Raw genomic sequence first — 18087 nt, 5'->3', positions numbered from 1 at the left:
GGTGAGGCTACTGCTGTGCCAGTGGGCTATGTCCCCCAACCCTATGTATTCTTTTTTTTTAAATTTTTTTTTAGTTGTAAGATGGATGCTACCACTGAGCCACAACCCCAGCCCCCTGTGTATTAAAAAGGTATCGACTCTATGTCTTTATGCTTCTGCTCCTCCAATAATAAAACAATGACACAAGTTTTAATGTTTTGGAGGTTAAGATTATGGTCATGCAATATTCTTTGATTTGGGAAAACTTGTTTAACAGTGCCATGAAAGTATTACTATTATTACTAATTCTTATACATGTAGATGTTGCAAAATGACCACTAGATACCTAGGCAACAGTCTGTTTGAAAACACATTTTGAAAGTTGCTTTTCGTCACAGAATATGCTGTGAAGAGATTAATGCTTTGCACCCATGCATAGAGCAAGGTGTAAAGGAGAGGAAGCGATGGAATACATAGTGTTTCTAGAAACTTTCTATGTCCAAGTGTCCTGAGGACCTCGCTTTACTTCATGGTACATCAAGTTGTTTGCCAGTAGGACTTCAGTCATGGGTTGGGTCAAGGTGCCTGCATGTCAGTCTTAAGGAAGGAGGTGGATGCCCTGCTAGTTCTTGAGTTGTTTCTGGTGAACTTTTGTTGAGCGCGGAAACCACAACAGGAAGTGAGCCTGTGCCTGTTTCATTGTACAAGTCAGAAACTACGTTTGAACACAGCATTGTCCCTGCTAAGGAGCAGGTATCCTGTTCCTGTTCTTCCAAAGCAGCTGATAGGAGTCAAGAGTACCTGAGAGCAGGTAAGAAGGAGGAAGCCGGACTGGACTGTGAGTAAACATTGCAGCACAGAAAAAAAAATGCATAAAAGAAATCTGTTTATGAATAGACTCCCCAGGGGGTAGTCAAGCTTGTGTACAGCCATGGGTGATATTTGCTTTTACTTCTGTTTCAGTTTGAAGAACTGTGTGTGGAAATTCTAGTTGAAATATAAATTTATAACATCACTGTAATTGCCCATTTCTTTTCCCTGCAAAATGTCATCGTCAAAATATGTGAAGCAGAAAAGGATGTACTTCCTGTTCAGCTGTCTCCTGCTCTGCAGGCAGTACAGTGTGTCTGTGCCTGTAAGAAAACGTAAATGTGTGCTGAGCTGATAACATAATTTGAGAGATTTGACTGCACCCAAGCAAAGAGATGGTAATGTTCATTTATATATGGTCTAATATTGGACTTATAAACAACAAAAACAAAACACTCCATTCTTCTAATGAATTTACATTTTTTAAAAAATCTTTTGGCCCCCATTGGCAGCCAATGCTTATAGCCTACCTGCTGCTTCTTAAGTTTCAAGTCCATGATAAACAGTGCAGAGGTGCTTTCATAGTGTGTGAATATACACAGACACTGAAGACACCAGTGCCTAGGAGGAAGCCAGCTAACAGCTCCAGGATGCCCTGAGTCATGCACAACAGTATAGACAGAGTGAAGCAGCAGCGTGGCCAGGGCTGCCCTGTCGGGTCTTCAGAATGTGCCAGTCTCTTCTGTCCGCCTGCTGTTTCCTGGTACATGGGAATGGTGCTTGGCACAGTGAAGACACACGCTTACCATAAACAATAAACATGTGATGAATTTGGGGAAGAATTAGGATCAATTTGTAAGTGAAGAGTGTAAGGCTTAGAGAAGATGAGTAACCTTTCCCTGGTCACGTTATCCAGAAGCGATGGAGACGGGTTCTCAGGTGCCTCTGGATGTTTGATCATAATGTTATATTGCAACTTCTAACGAAGACTCAAGCATGGCTGGACCTCTTTTACTCACTATAAACAGATGCCTCGGAGGTGTTCAGTGTCACTCTTCTGATGCCTGTAATGGGGATAAGACCACCTACCTCTCACAGTAATGGAGAATAGATTTTTCTATCACAGGAGCACCCTCCCTGAAGACGTGGGTGAGGGTAGTCCCAGCTTGCTTCCTGGATGGTGGCCAACATTGGGGGGAAGCTACTCAAAGCAAGACAAATTCACCATACGGTCAGGGGTTTCGAACCTCTTTTTTAGAAAGCAGTTACCAATTATGAAAATACAGTTTCAACTTACAACATCAGCTGAACCAGAATATTAACTACAGCCAGGGTCCTGACTCGGGTGCTGTGTGACCCACTAGAGACCCACTGGAGAATTAGTCTGAACATCCCAGCAGATCAGAGCCACTCTCTCTCAGAGTTGGAGAGGAAAGGGGTACTGAAGGAGCATGCTCCCCAGTACTGTCCCCAGTGGGGCTTAAAGTAGGTGACATCTACCTAAAAATTTTAACATTTTAACCTGTGGGTTTTGTTTTTTTTTTTAGCTTTTTCTACTCCCCACCCCAAGTGAGTCATTGCCCTCTAAGCTTTTCTGTATTAAACTACCTCAATGAAAACTAAATGTTCAACTAATTATATTGATGGGGAATCCTTGATGGCTTCATCAGTGACACCCAACCCAGAGAAATATTTATTTTAAAACATCCCAAATAGCTCAAAAGATTGAATTTCTAATGTTGAAATTTCAAAAACTATGGTGAGTTACAAACTCACTGTTTAGGCAGTTCACCTAAGATGGGCCCTGAGAAAGGGGTCTTCGGCTTATGTCCTAACTCCCTACTCTTTTCTCAGATATAGAAACACAGACATTTGGGTTGTATGGGAGCTAAATTATCTGCCTCATCATTAACAGATTCATTTCTAGACAGAATAGATACCCAGGAAGCATATGCCACCTTCAAAATAGTTTTCATTTTCATCTTAGAGATTCCTTTGATGTATGTATACTATGTCAAAACACACTCTACTATCATGTATATCTAAAAATTAACAAAAAGTAAATAAAAAAGAAAGGAGATTCCTTTAAAGCTCATAAAACAGCAATTGAATTGATAAGCTAAAGCCAAATTTTAACAATTTTAGAGTCTAGGGTATATATCATTGATGCTTAGCATACACTTTGTATTTGTTTGAAAATTTCCATAGTGAAATGTTGCAAAGAAAGAGCGAGAGAGAGAGAGAGAAAATCAATATTTATTTATTGAATGCAATGGACTCAATAATGGAATGGCTAGTATTACCAACAGGTCTTCAAACCTTACCATTCAAATCATATTTTGTTTGGCTAATGTATAGTTTAGTTCCACTAGAAACATTCCTTAGTAGCTCAACTCCTACTGCGAGAACAAAAGTAGCATAAAGTGAGAGAACTTAAGAATTCTAGAATCATTCTAGACTTAGAAATGAAAACAAGTATCTATAATGTTCAAGGAACTTTTCAAACTCAATAATACACGACTTTATTTTAAAATGGGCAAAGGAATTCACGAGATAGTTCTGCAGAGAAGATATACCAGGCCAGGAAGCATACGAGAAAGCTCTTAACTTCATTATCATTAGGGAAGGGCACATGAAAACCACAGTGAGGTGGCACCTCCCACCTGCTGTCATGGCTGTCATCAAAGGACAGATGATAACAAACTCTGGCGAGGAGATAGAAAAAGTGAACCCTTACTGCTATGGGAATGTGAAGTGGCGTAGCCACCTTTGAAAACAATCCCTGCTGTTACCATGTGACCCAGCAATTGTATTCTTGGGTGCATACCCAAGAGAAATGAAAATGTGTCCACGTGAAGGCTTTGGCATGAAGGCTTAAAACAGCATTATCCATAGTAGACTTAGGGTGGAATCAACCCAAATGTCCTGAATCAATGAATGAACAAATAAAATGTGTCATATCTGTGCAATGGAATTTATTTAGCAATATAAAGGAATGAGGTATTGATAGCTCTGAACATGGATGAAGCTTTAAAATACAAGCAAAAAAGCCAGTTACAAATATCCACTTACTGTATGATTTGACTTACAAGAAATGTCCCCAGTAGGCAAATCCCCAGAGGCAAAAAGTAGATTCGAGTTGGAAGGTGCATGGGGAGAAAAAGGGGAGTGACTGTGATGACTACAGGGTTTGGGGGGGGTGTGCATTGATTTGGGATGATGCTTGTCAACTCCGTTAGTAAACACCACTCGGTGTATACCTGAAGCAGATGCATTGCACGATGTGTGAATTCTACCTCAGTCAAGCTGTTATGCTGAGGGGAAAAAAAAAAGACAAAAACAAAAAACCAAAAATGTTGAAAAGAGTAGAGAAATAGAGGAACTTGCCCCACGTGGAGTTGCCAGGGTGAAGCTGAACAGAGACACGAGTTCCTCTTCAGGCTCCTCCCAGGTCCTCTTAGCTCCTCTCACCTGATACCTGAGGCTCTTCTTCCTTCTTTCTTTCCTTCCATTTTCCCCTTCCTTCCCTATTTTTACTTTTTCTTTTCTTTCTTTTTTCTTCCTTCTTTCTCCCATCTTTTCTCTTCCCTTCTTTCCCTCTTCTTTTTGGTCCTTCTGCTTTAGTACTCTGTACCTCTGGTCATATGTCAGATCTAAGCTGAGGCAGCTGTGCAAGGTTGAACGTTTAACAGGTCAGTGTGCAGGGGAACCTTCAGAAAGGAAACCCGGGGCTCAGCATCTCCCACCTGTGGTGGACCACCAATCCTGAATTTCAGGAACAGTGGCCTACAGGGTGCACAGCAGTGGGCAGAGTCCGGGCACCTGGTAAATGCTGCTCGCTGGGGTGTGACTCCTTATCCTTTGGCGTCTTGTCCTGTTTTAAACTTCCCAGGTCTCCTTGAGGCGGCAGCAGGTAAACGAGAGACTGAATGAATGGGCGGTCTTCAGCGAAAAGAACAAGGAGCTCTGTGAGTGGCTGACTCAGATGGAGAGCAAGGTTTCTCAGAACGGAGACATCCTCATCGAGGAAATGATCGAGAAACTCAAGAAGGTATGGGGCAGGCAGGGCTGCCTGTGCTTCCGCTCTGCCTAATGCTCAGGTGTTTCCAACCAGTGCAGAGGTGGCCTTCCTGGGGATTACTTGCTATCAAGGGAACACTAGGTTTTAAACATCTTATCTTCTTGACACATGAAAGGCCAGCTTCATATACGAAATACACAGAATACTTTCAGTTTGTGGTAACTGATCAAATTGGCCAACATTTGAAAATGTTTTTTAATGATTTCAGTATTGCTTCTACATTGTTTTTGAACAAATAATCATTTCAGAGTTCTTTTAGTTTATGTTTCTCTTTAGCACATATCACCATCTAAAGTATGATGTATGTTTCATTTTTACCTGTTCATGGTCTATCTAGGATATAGGCCCCCCTGGACTGTCAGTCTCACTGGAACATGGACTTTGTCTTGTCTATTATTATCTCCCCTGCACCCAGAGCAGCATCTGACTTCTTATAAGCACTTAATTCATATTTTTGGAATGAATGAATTATGACTTCATTCATTTAGAAAAGAAATATAAATGATTATTAGAAAAATTTATCTCCATTCATTCATGCACATAGAAAAAATACCCTCAGAGGCAACATGCAATATTAATAACTCTAGAGTAGTTTCAGTATAACACTGCAAATTCTGAGTAAGCATTTGTTTATTTGACATTGCAAAGCTTTAATACCTGGGTTGAGACGAAACAGATTTCATTTTAACATCTGCTAATGGTGGCACCTTGCTAGTTGCTGTGTATCTGGGAATGCTGTACTAGACGTGATGAAATGCACTAGCTACTATAGTGAAATTTGCTAAAGAATAAGTTTTGTTTAAATGTACCTATATATGCCCATTGCTTTTTAACATAAAATTCAGAATGTATATTTTTGGAGTGTGGGAGAAAAAAAAATCTCTTGAACAAAATAAAACCATAATTAAAATTTAGAAAAACTTTAGCTATTCACATAGGTAATTTTGTTACATTATTTGGAATAATATTAGAAATACTCTTTAAAATTAAATTTTTATTTTTATTTTTATTTTAACTAGGATAGTTAATACTATCCTAGTTTATATATAGAATAAGTCATGGGATTTAGACAAAAAAAGTCTTTAAGAGCTTGCCACTCCATGGTGTCTCTTTTGTAAAGGAAGAGAATTACTAAGAAAAGACTTGGCAATTTTGACAATATAGAAAAAAAAGTGGTAACTAAATGGAGCCAAAAATATTGATGTCCACTGGCATTGACATTAACAAAATAGTTCAAATTAAATGATAATCCAAGAGGATTGTAGTAATTTCTTTGAAGTAAACATTTCTCAATAAAATCATCTCAAATTGGCGATGAAATATTAAAACAACTAATAAGTGTATCTAATGTTTTGGTCTTTGAATCCCATTGTGTGAAATAACACAAAAAGGCCAGTAGGCGGGGCACTGGGCATGAGGAGGGCCCTGCTCCCTGGGAGGGAATAAAATTTCCTTGGCCCTCCCATTCCTTTGAGGCCTTTTGCTTAGGTAAATGACCTGGCAGGTAAATGGCCTGTTATGACACCTGCTTTAGAGCAGAGAAGGTTGAAATATCTTTGCACATGAGGAACCTGTCTTCATTTATTGTTTTGCTGAGGTACTATTTACTTCAACCAAAAGTGAAAAAAAAAAATTGATTCTAATGATTGGATACTATTACTCACTGTGACGAGAGAATAACAGGGTTACTGGGGGTTGGGGAAGGGTTTCATTATAATTTAAGTTATACCTTTTAGTGCCTATCTCTTGCAAATAGACCACATAAAATCTGCTCTACCTATTGAACCAAAACAATCTTTAACAGATGCTGGGTCAGAAACTGGGTAAATCAAGAAGGTTGTAGACCTATTGACTTGTTAAAATTAATGACTATTATTCATAAGAGGTTGTCATTGATTTATGTGTTACAAAATATTGGCCTTATGTAGAGATTACCTTTTTAAAATGAAGGAATTCTTAAAATATTTTGCACAAATAACATGCCTGACATACAAATGCACATACACAATTCCCTGTGTGTGTGTGTGTGTGTGTGTGTGTGTATTTACCTTATAAATGTCTTGTCATCTCTTTGTATAAGAATTAATTCTAAATATAACATCAGGTTAGGGATTAGAGCAATAAGGTATAATTTCAGTGTTAAATCTTCCAAATTTTATCATTTTGTAGTTATGTATATATTTTGTTTTTAGTGCCCATTTTAAGTAAACAGACAGCACCTCCCATTCTGTTCAACAACACCTGTATAAAAATTTAATCCATACGTGCTGAAAATAATAGGTACTACTAATTCTTGTGCATGGATGTTCACATGGTGTTCCTCATGCCCAAACTATTTCTCAGCAGTAGAAAACCATAATTATCATGTTTCTAGAAGAGCTGGATGAATGCATTAAGCATATGCTTTCTGACCTCTGTGATTGCTATTTATTATGCAGGATTATCAAGAGGAAATTGCTGTTGCCCAAGAGAACAAAATACAGCTCCAGCAAATGGGAGAACGACTTGCCAAAGCCAGCCATGAAAGCAAAGCTTCAGAGATTGAATACAAGCTTGGAAAGGTCAACGACCGGTGGCAGCATCTCCTGGATCTCATTGCAGCCAGGTAAAAAGGACCTGATTCAATAGCATATGTGTCTCCAGAATTTTAAAGCCTTTTATTTCAGCTAAAAGATAAACCAACAAATCACTCTCTTTCTCTCTCTTCTGATGTTATTCTGCCATTTTGACGTTCGTTCTATTCTCATAAATGCCACTTTCGTTAACTTTAAAATTCTCCTTATTTCACAAATCTAGTGTTGTTTCATGTAGCTGAGAAGGAAGGGAGAGAGTTACATCCAAACAGCAACCATTCCCAAGAAAAAATATTTATTTCAGGAGCATCATAGATAGCCTACAGCCTACGGGAAGGAAAAGAAATCGCTGACCAGTATTTGTAGGGGGTATTTTTGTTTTAAATATATGTTTTTAAAAGGTTATAACATTCCTATTATATTTTTGGTTAGCAGGATGTGAGAATAAAGCTGATTGTTGCTATTTTTTGCTTAGTTGCAAAACTAAGCTGCTTCATTATTTGTAATTTTGTGCTTAGTTTTAATGATAACTCTGAGCACCTTTCTCGGGTCTAAGAGGCAGATTATGTTCAGTTTCTACTGGGGAAGGTCAGCATGAATAAAGGGGATAATAATCAAAAAGAAAAACATGTGAGGGTCTTTACCAGCAGTATTAATTCTGATCTGATTGAATAATGTACTGTGCTGTTTGATATTAAAGAGGGAATGATTAAGTAGAGGCTTTGTTTTAGGTGAACTTGGCTTCATGTGGGAATCCATGAGGCCAAGAAGCTTTATCCATTCTACTCGCTGTATATCACAAGCACCAATAATACTGCCTGGGGCTGAGGATGCAGCTCAGTGGAAGAGCCCTTGCCTAGCATGTGTGAGGCCCTGGATTCAGTCCCCAGCAGTACACAAAAAGAAAGAAGGGGAAGGAGGAGGAATATGAATAAACATAATTTGGGCTCAATAAATCTATTCTTGTATATTTGAGCAGTTAGGAGGGTTTGGGGCTACTCCAAACTTTTTAAAATCTGGATTCCTTTCCTTAGCCTTGCTGAATATACATAAAGCACCACAATTCTGTATGCTGATTGTGAAAACATTAGTGTACTTTTTTTTTCTATAAGGAAGACATCAAAGAGGGTCTAACTCAAGAAGTTGAGATTATTATTTGTTTTAGGGGTAATGAAATAAAAGTGCAACAAGTGCTTATCAATTTTTTCAATGTTTAACAATTGCACATTTACTAGCTGGCTAACACTTATCAATCTGGGTTTGTATGAGGACTGTGCTACAGGCTTCCTAAGCATCTTCTCACATGTCATTCACAGTACCCTTTGAGGTGGTCCTTATCATTGTGCCCATTTTACAGAGGTGGAGACTGAGGCTCAGACTTGCCCTGGTCATACTCACATTGCATGGTAGAGCCTGTGCTACCTGACTGCAACATCCTATGGTGCTATGGGGCACCATTCTCTGCTGCCTGGCTAGTTTGTGACTTCTTTTTCCTGATTAGAGAGACAAAGCAGTTCAGTGCAGGTTAAGTTCTGGTAATCATTCCCACAATCTCATTTTTCAAGCCTTTGTAAAGCATTTGCAATGTGAGGACCGTTAAACTCTGAGGGTGCAACTATAGAGCCCTCTCTCCTCAAGAGGTCATGGTGGGCAAAAGAATTCACAAAGAATGGAGTAAAACCATGTGCTCACAGCTCACTGTGCCTAGACTGAATGGTGCATTTAGCTGAAGTTATCCCCCAGTATAGACACACAGAGGTTCAGGATCCTAGTGCTACTTGTAGCCTCACATCTCAGTCACTACAAAGATAACAATCTCTTAATTTAGAAGGAGTAATCGGAGACTGTTTTGCTATAAATACCCTTCTTAGGGAGATCTACTTGGTAAACTCTTCCCCCACCTAGGTTTTCTGTCAGATTCTGACTCACAGATTGATCTTGCATGTTCATATAACCCAGTTAAACTAGTTAAACTTCTCTTATAATTTTTGATGGCCATTTGGTACGGAGGATGGGGAGGTACTGTGGCAAAGGTATTTTACCTTAGATTTACTATACTGTGGTTGCCAACCGCTACTTAGCATATGCCCAGCCCAGGGATGAGCCGGAACCACACAGGAGTGCCATGCTTTCTCCCCAGTTACGCCTGCTTGTGTTATTTTTGTGTAGCTATTCAGGTGAGAATTTTATAGATGTTATTTAGTTCACTTTGTGAATGACTATTGATAAACTTGACTGGATGATCTATATGTAAGGTACACAAGCTTTGTACCATAGTCACTAAGATGCTCGTGTGTACTTTGACTTATACAGTCTCATCCTACTCAGGTGTATTTCCTATGGGAAAGTTTTGTGGATATATCATCTATTTCTAGTTGTTTCCTTCAAAAATGGACCAGATGATGAGCTGATCATTAATTTGCCCCAGAGTTTAATGCCACATGGGATTCACAGTCTCCCTTTTGGCTTTCCCAAAAGACACCCGGCCATCACCCCTGCTTTCTGGTTCCTTGGTCACTGGTGCAGAGACCGTGTGAACATATCCCACACCTGTCTCCAACTGTGAACGGCCAGCGGAAATGCTCAGTTCTGTGATTCAGTCCCAGTCAGGGACTCTTCCAACTTTTTTCCATGCTGATTCATGAGACCAAAATATGACCCACTGTGTGATTTTTTTAAAAATATTTTTTATGTTTCTTATATACTCATTACAGGACATTTGGAAACTTAAAATTCACAAAAAGAAAAACATTAACAGAAATCTCACCATGCCGATGAATAGATATCTTTTAAATAATCTTTTGAAATGAACAAATTAATTTTTTTAGCCTTACCGGGGGACTAATATTTCTTCATTGTATTTTCTCACCAGTCGTCGAGGTAAAGAAAAAGCTCTTTCCCACAGAATCTCTTCCCTCCCACCTTCCCTGTCCACCCCTCAAACTCCTACTTACACCACTGTGAGCTGCAGATTGGACAGAAGGGAAAGAGAAGTTGCCCCGTGTGGCTGGCACAGTTGGCTGTAGCTGCGGAGGCTGGGTCTGTCCTTTTGCATGTGGGCGTCTGTCTTTTCCACGTAGCCCTCCAACCTGACAGCCCGCAAGCCCGGTCGACTGCCCTCACAGAAGGGGCAGAACATCTGGAGCCGCTTTAATTTCACTCTCCTTTCTTCAGACCTTAGCCGCCTCCTCCTTGCGGATTACGCTGAGCTGTTTCCCCTTCTTACACTCGTGGCCTACATTCCAGGAGATCAGGCCCGGCACATGCCAATGAATGTGGGTTTTATTTAGAAACATGACCACTTGTCACTGCCCAGTGTCATGTTATCAGGCAGACACTACCACCATTTGTCCAGCGTGTGCGTTTTCATACTTCTGTGCACAGAGAGGGGGAAACGTCCAGCCCCACGCAGGATCTAGCTCTTGGCTCTGCAGAGCCTCACTTTGGCAAGTGGAAACTTCATGGTGGTGGCCGAGGACTTGCGTGCCCTGAGGATGGCAGAGGACGGCTGCGCAGACGCGGATCTCCCAGACTGTAACTGCGATGTCACCAGGCAGGCGTCTCCTTGAGTTTCTTCCATTGTGCATAGCTCTCGTGTGACATGGGTTTATAGGATAGATGCTGGGAGCTTTAATTCAGTATTGCTTTTGCCAACCTCACCTGAAGGTGGTTGGTGTCCGGAGACTATAGGCTGTGGACTCCACAGAGCTATGTGTTGGCTTGTTTTAATGTTCTTCTGATAGACGTGTGCAGCTGGACAAAAAGGTTAATGGACTTCATTATGACTTGGCATTCCAGTCGTCTCTGGACTGTGTGTGTCACACGAGAAGTGTGGCTACAGTAGAGAGGACAAGACCCAGGAAAGAGATTTAGAAAAAGACCCAGTTAGTCCCTCATCTGCTCTTGAAAAGATGGGTGTCTGATGAGACTGAAATTCGGCTTTCACCAGTTCCCAGCTTTGTAGCACAGCTTTCTTTTTAATAAATAAGAATCAGATATTTATCTGTTAAATAAAGAAAGTTGCTTTTGTGTTTGTCAGTCAATTTTGGCTGCTTACTAATATAAGCCTTATAAAATGTTGAAATTTATGTCTGAAATAGTAATGAATGCATTGTTTAAAGACTTAGTTCATGATTTTTTTCAATTAGAATAACAATATGACAGGTATTTTTATTTTGTTGTTTAAAAATTGTTTTTCTTTTGTCTCATTAATCCCCTAAATAAATTCCTATAGATTCATAGGATTTACCAATGACACTTTTCATTTTATTGTATTTAGAATTTGGACTTTGTTTTGGGGGGGTTACAGGCATACTAAATTAGTTTAAGGAAAGTGGTGCTACATAAGTGTATATATATTAGATATATAGATATGTGTGTATAAATGCATATATATGGGAGTGTTCATGTAACAGCATTCATATGCTGGACAATTGGATTTAATAGCAGAATAAAGGTCAAGTTCCTGAGATGCATACTGGACTGTGAAAGGAGAATGATAAGTTGTAAGAATTGTAGATCTTTCTTGCTAAACCCACCCAGACATGGGACACACACAAGCATCTATTTTGAATTATAATCCTGGATGCTACCAAAAGGAATGTTGCTCAAACTTCTTACAATAAAGGATAAATAAAAATATTGTGACACTATAGCCAAGGATTTCCTTTAAAGAAATAATGGGGAAAACATGAGACATTTCTCCTATTAAAGAATGAACCCTGCCCTGCAAATATCAAGTTTAATAAGCCATGGAAAATGTATATGGGCCTTATCACCCATGTCCTGCTCACATCCACCCCCTTCAACACACACAATGTGATTTGCTATTTATAGTAAAATATGCTTCTTAAAAAATGATAGAGGAGGACCACATAAGTGTTCACCCCCATTGACTTCACTAAATTTACACCTTAGTTTGAAAGAGGAACTTGTCCCTAACGGACTATATGAACAAGCATTTCCATGTCACGATGCCCTTGACATATTGCTGACTAACCACTCTGCCTTGGAATTCATTCAACATTATACAGGATTAAGAATTCTGTGATTTATTTTGCCAGTATAGACAGCTCAATGGAATAGTGTTTACTCATATCCCTTTGTGCTTTGGATCTTTTGATCATATTTATGAGTTTGGAACCAAGAAAATGAATGAACTTTAGGTTTTGAAAAATAGACCATTTGCAAATGTTGTACTTAGCAGAAACAAGTATATACTTAATATCAAATATTTTTTTTAAAATGTCAATTGAATAAAAATATTGTAGTTAGAATACTAATTATTGATAGTTAACAGGTATTTAAATCATGTTCAACTTTCTGCCAAACACTGAGCTTAGCTATGACAGACAGAAGGAAAATCCAAATGTGGGAATTCAGTTTTGCCTTTCCAAAGAGGTTGCCATGGAGGAAATCAACTGGTGCATAAATAATCCCAGGGAGTTAAAATAAGGGTAGAGAGAAAACTAGCACTCCCACCACTAATAAACCCTAATGGGATTATGAGGTTGCAATTAAACCCCTTTCTTAATGCATAGTCAGCATCAAGACCTTACCTTGTCTGAAGACAGGAAGCTCGTCAAACAGGAGAGATTATGGGGAGAACATTCCTACAGGGGTAACATCAGGACAGACATCTGCATTTTATGTGTCAGTCCTGTCCCATCAGAACCGTAGATGGCAGACCATACTTTCAGTCTGGAGCACTATGGCCAGTACCAGCTTAAAGTCCCTTGTTCATGCCACGATCATTATCAGAATGCACTGCCTTACATTTGCACCCAGTTGCTTTCTAAAACTGTCACTCATTGGCTGCTACCCAAGTGAATTTAGCCTTATGTATGAGAGAAATGAGCGTGGATTGTCTTGGGAATATTGTTCAAGGCCGATGCCATGAAGTGCCCAAGGGGGGGTTGTGTGTAATTCATGCTTATAAAGCTAATTAGAATTCTTATCTTGAGTGAAATTAATTTGGGGATTCTTATTTTGAGTGAAATTATGAGTCATGTTAAACATGGCAATGCATTTTAATTCCCTAGCAATAAAATATATTGTGGAATATGAACGTGATTTTTTTAAATGTACATTTTCCTCCAAATAATATACGATAGTATATAGAAGAATGCTTTTACAAATGAAAAATGTTATTCATATATAGACATTACTATTAATTCTAATTAACCAAGTATAGATGTTATTACTGTTATTAATAGCTGACCATAATGAAAATCCTTTAAAAGCATTTGAATGACGGTGTTTTGAGGAGAATATCAAGGAGGAAATGTGATTACATTATCATGTGGTTACATTTTCATTTGAGAGAGAAATATTGATTTATTGAAACTGTCATAGCAGTGAAGATATCAATTTTTAGGAACTAAAAATAAATCACAATGTCAAAATATTTTGATAGGAGACTTTTTCTTAAGGGTACTGACTCTTGGCAGAGAAGTATATCAGAATCACCTGGGTGGAGAGAGAGCACTGGTAGTTGGCATGTAGGGACTGAAAGCACACTCAGGTGATTGTGTACTCCAGCTTGAGAAGCAGGAAATACCTGATGACACCAAGTGGAAGTTGTCAGTCTCTGAGAACATTTTCTTGCAAATCCCTGACTTTAAACATACCATATCCTTACAATCTTAAAAATCACAGTTCTTGACGTTTTTTTCAAAAAGATGTCTCTTCATTTGGGCCAAGTTGATACCCTAGGACATTGAAATATTTTGCTTATCTGCTGTTCGCCTATACTATGAGCAGTGCCAATGGGGTAACCATATTTCTTGAACTGAAAATAGGACTCATGGTCTAAAGGTAGAAGGGAATCTTAAATAGTCCAGACCAGAAGTCTTTGATCTTATGCTTATTATCACTATGATCCTCCTTTTTGGACCAATCTACTCTCCAACCATGAAAAGTCAATTATGCCTTGAAGACAGATCATTCCAGAAGTTCCATACTGTAGTTATGCAGTTTCATTGCCTACTTTCTTAAACTTAACTACATTTTCTTACTGTAAGTATCTTACTTAATTTAAATGCATTCTAATTTCTATTTCCACAGTCTTTGATGAATAATTCTTTGATGAACTCATTGCCAGATGCTAGATCCTCACCTTAGGCCTCATCATCCTGTATTGCTGTGCTGTATGGTAGACCAGTAGTTTCTAAATTTTAGCATGCATATGAATCACTTTAAAAGTATGTTAGTCAATTTTTCATTGCTTTTATTAAAATACCTGACAACAACAACTTAGAGGAGGAAAGGTTTATTTGGGCTCTTGGTTTTTGAGAATTTAGTCTATGGGCAACTAGTTCTGTGGCCAGCAGCGTCCATTGCTTTGGGCCTAGGGTGAAGCAGAACTTCAGGGCAATAAGAACGTAACTAAGAAGATCTGCTCAGATCAGAGTAGGTGGAAGCAGAGAGAGAGGAAGGACCAGAGAGAAAATAAACCCATCCATGGCACACCCTACTGACCTAATTCCTCCCACTAGGTCCCTCCTCCCAGTAGTCCATCCAGTGATTGGTGCATTAATCCATTAATCAGTAACCCACTGGTGAGGTCAGAGCCGTCATGATCCAGTCATTTCCTAAGAACCCCTTCTCTGAACCTTGTTGCAACTCTCCTGTGCTTCTTTTCCCCATCCTCTAACTTCAGCCTCCCCAGCACTACGCTATTTCTCTTCTGTTTCCTAGGCCAGGAGTATTCTGCTTGGCTTTCTCAAGCAGATACAGCTTCAATATTATCTTCTTACTCGTCAAATCCAACTCCTCAATGGGAAGAATGAAACTTCAGCCACCACCGTTTTTCTATCACCTGGCTTCGCATTGTCCTAACACCACATGTGTTTGTAGAAGCAATTAAGGGAGGAAAATATTCATTATTTATTCATGCATGAATAAATAAATGAAGGATTACCTGAACATGGCAAGACAGAATTGATCATTTCTGATTGATTAATCAGAGACTTGGCTCATTTCTTTAATTCTCACACATTGTGTCATATTTCATTGTTGGTCCAGGTTTCCTTTCAGACTGTACATTTCAGAAGAGAAAGAATAGAGTCTTATTTATCTTGATCTTCCCAGCATCTCACGAATGAGATGTTCTCCCGATTGTTAGATAAATGACAAGCATAGAAAAAGCACTTTTTCCTGTGTCTCTGGAAATAATTGGGAAAGGCTTTCCTTGAAGCATTGAAGCATGTTACGTAATGGATACTGCACTAATCTGGGTGCTGAAGTGGAAGATTGGATAGTTACAAACTTCATACCTTGGACCTGCCCTCTGTTGCTTATAATCCACCAGGTCCTCAGTTACCTTTAATGCAGTCTATCCCCAGCAAAACTTGAATTGCTTGAGTGCATATGACATCTCTCTGAAATTATCTCTAGTGTGCTTTCCTCTTTTAACTGAATTTCCACCCAAAAGATGCTGAAAATGCAACCCATGGGGGCTGCATGTGGGAGCAATGTGAGCAGGGCCTCTCAACAATGCTCCATGTTTCACCTTCTCTGCCCACAGGGTGAAGAAGCTGAAGGAGACTCTGGTGGCTGTACAGCAGCTTGATAAGAACATGAGCAGCCTGAGGACTTGGCTCGCTCACATCGAGTCAGAGCTGGCCAAGCCCATCGTCTATGATTCCTGTAACTCTGAAGAAATACAGAGAAAGCTTAATGAGCAGCAGGTAAAACTGAACGCACTTGAGATGAAATCAAATAAGCCATGGAACACCTGTCCTCCTGGCTGGGCTACTGCGATCGAGATGGTGACTCGGGGTGGGAGGCCAGGAGGAACGTAGGCAGGACTGGGGAGGGAGGAAGGAAGGCTTTGCATAGGAAAGTGTTGGGGGCAGACAGTTCCAGTCACTGCAGAGCTGACTCTTATAAAGATGTTTGGGCCATTGTACTGCTGGTCCTCCAAGGGTGCTAATCCCTCCAAGGATTCTAAGATGGTAGAGGGTAAGGTTGAGTTGTAGTGATATTCATTTATTTATGGGTCACTAGCCCACTACCATAGACTTAGCAAAGAGCCTTGTCTTTCAGTGTGCAGCATCTGTAGAGAGATTACAATGCATGCTTAGAATTTTAAAAGTTTTGTTCTGCAAGGACTGATTGCACAGCCTTTAGACCACACATTAAAGGTAATTTCAGCTTTGTGTAAGCAGCAAAGAGCACATCTCATTCGCAAACAATGTATGATCCAACAAAGCAGACTAGATGACCCTTCAAATGCACAAAGGAGAAATTTTTTTACCTCTCACTCCTCTTGCTTATTCATGCTGGTGTTTTAGACTCTACTTGCTAGTAATGAGCACCATGAATTCCTAATCAGAAGTCTTTAGATTGCTTTTGAAAATTTTACCCAGACTCTGTTTCCTTCTGTTACATTTAGGCCATTATAGACAAGTTGCTAAATTTAAAAACATCATAAAATGTAAACAGTACATAATTTTAAAATCCTATGAGGTAGGTAATATACTTACTGTATTTTTTACATGCAACCTAAGCCAATGGGAAATAGGTGCTAAAGTATAGTCATATATGTTGAGTTTTTTAAAATATAAAATTAACATTGCATCTAAAACCCTTTTGTTAGCAGGATATTTTTCAATTTTTATAAGATTAAAAATATCCAGGTGTGGCAGTGCACACCTGTGATCCCAGCAACCCAGAAGGCTGAGGCAGGAGGATTGCAAATTTCAGGATAGTCTCAGAACTTAACAAGACCCTGACTCAAAAACCAAATCTAACACACACACACACACAAAAAAAAAAAAAAACTTGGGAATGAGAGTAGCCAAGGAAAGGCAAGACTAAGACTAAAATCATCTGAAGGTTGCTAATGTTTGAGATTTTGATGATTGCAGTTTGTGGCTTATAGTTTGCTTTAAATTCCCTAAATTCTTTTGTAAAATATGGTAATGATGTGTTTGAGTAATGAGGATTAAAATGCTAATGACCAGTATTGTCATTTAGCCAATGTATGAAAATCAAAAGAGTATCTAGTTGAATATGACAAATTGTTCATATGCATTTATAGCTCAACCTACTATTAAGTCTCCAATAAAATGATGGTCAAAAGGGAAAAAAGGTCAAAACCCACAATGGTAAATAGAACAGGAAAGAACGTGATAGAGATGACAGACAGCCAGTAGAATTTTGAAAGACAGAAAATGAATAGATGAATACTGATGGCGCTGGCAGAGTGGAGGGTGGAGAAGATTGATTTACGCCACCGAGTCCAAGTCAGGCACAGAATGGTGATCAAGCTGAGCCGGTTGTCTGTGGAGCTTCAAGGGGGAACATTGCATAAAAGTATGATTCAGGAGTGATGAGACTGGCAGAGCCCCCTCAGCCCAGAAAGCCAGACAGCCCTATTTCACTTTGGCAAAAAACCAGAGGATAACCCTCAGGTCCTTCTCTTCAGGAGAAGGCAAACCAGAGGGACTTGGGAGTGGGGATCAGAACACCATCAGGCTGGTATTCAAAGTATGGAGAAGAAGTTGGCAGCCAGCCCTTCTTTCCCAGCAGGGCTCCAGCAGTGTCAGAGCCAGGCTTACACCCCAGCCAGGAGACTGGAGCAGTCACTGTAGAGAAACAGAGAAACAGACCCCGACAAGGGAAAACACCTTCAGATGT

General features: G+C 39.5%; 1 protein-coding gene across 15 annotated transcripts in view; it reads left to right on the top strand.

The window, feature by feature from the left end:
* The window catches only part of Syne1 (spectrin repeat containing nuclear envelope protein 1), a 428383-nt gene that overhangs the window by 375247 nt on the left and 35049 nt on the right, over window positions 1-18087 (top strand). For 14 of the 15 annotated variants that reach the window (XM_058573624.1, XM_058573630.1, XM_058573631.1 and 11 more), the window contains 3 exons: window positions 4682-4840; window positions 7309-7475; window positions 15971-16133. In XM_058573624.1, coding sequence (XP_058429607.1) covers window positions 4682-4840; window positions 7309-7475; window positions 15971-16133 — 489 coding nt within the window. Of the gene's footprint in view, window positions 1-4681; window positions 4841-7308; window positions 7476-10179; window positions 10997-15970; window positions 16134-18087 lie in introns of those variants that run through there. The other variant, XM_058573635.1, reaches the window with a different exon arrangement.

Source organism: Marmota monax, unplaced genomic scaffold (genome assembly GCF_021218885.2).
Source record: "Marmota monax isolate L192 unplaced genomic scaffold, Marmota_monax_Labrador192_F-V1.1 WCK01_AAM20220418_F8-fsc00114, whole genome shotgun sequence".
NCBI lineage: Eukaryota > Metazoa > Chordata > Mammalia > Rodentia > Sciuridae > Marmota > Marmota monax.
This window is presented reverse-complemented; position numbering and strand designations above follow the sequence as displayed.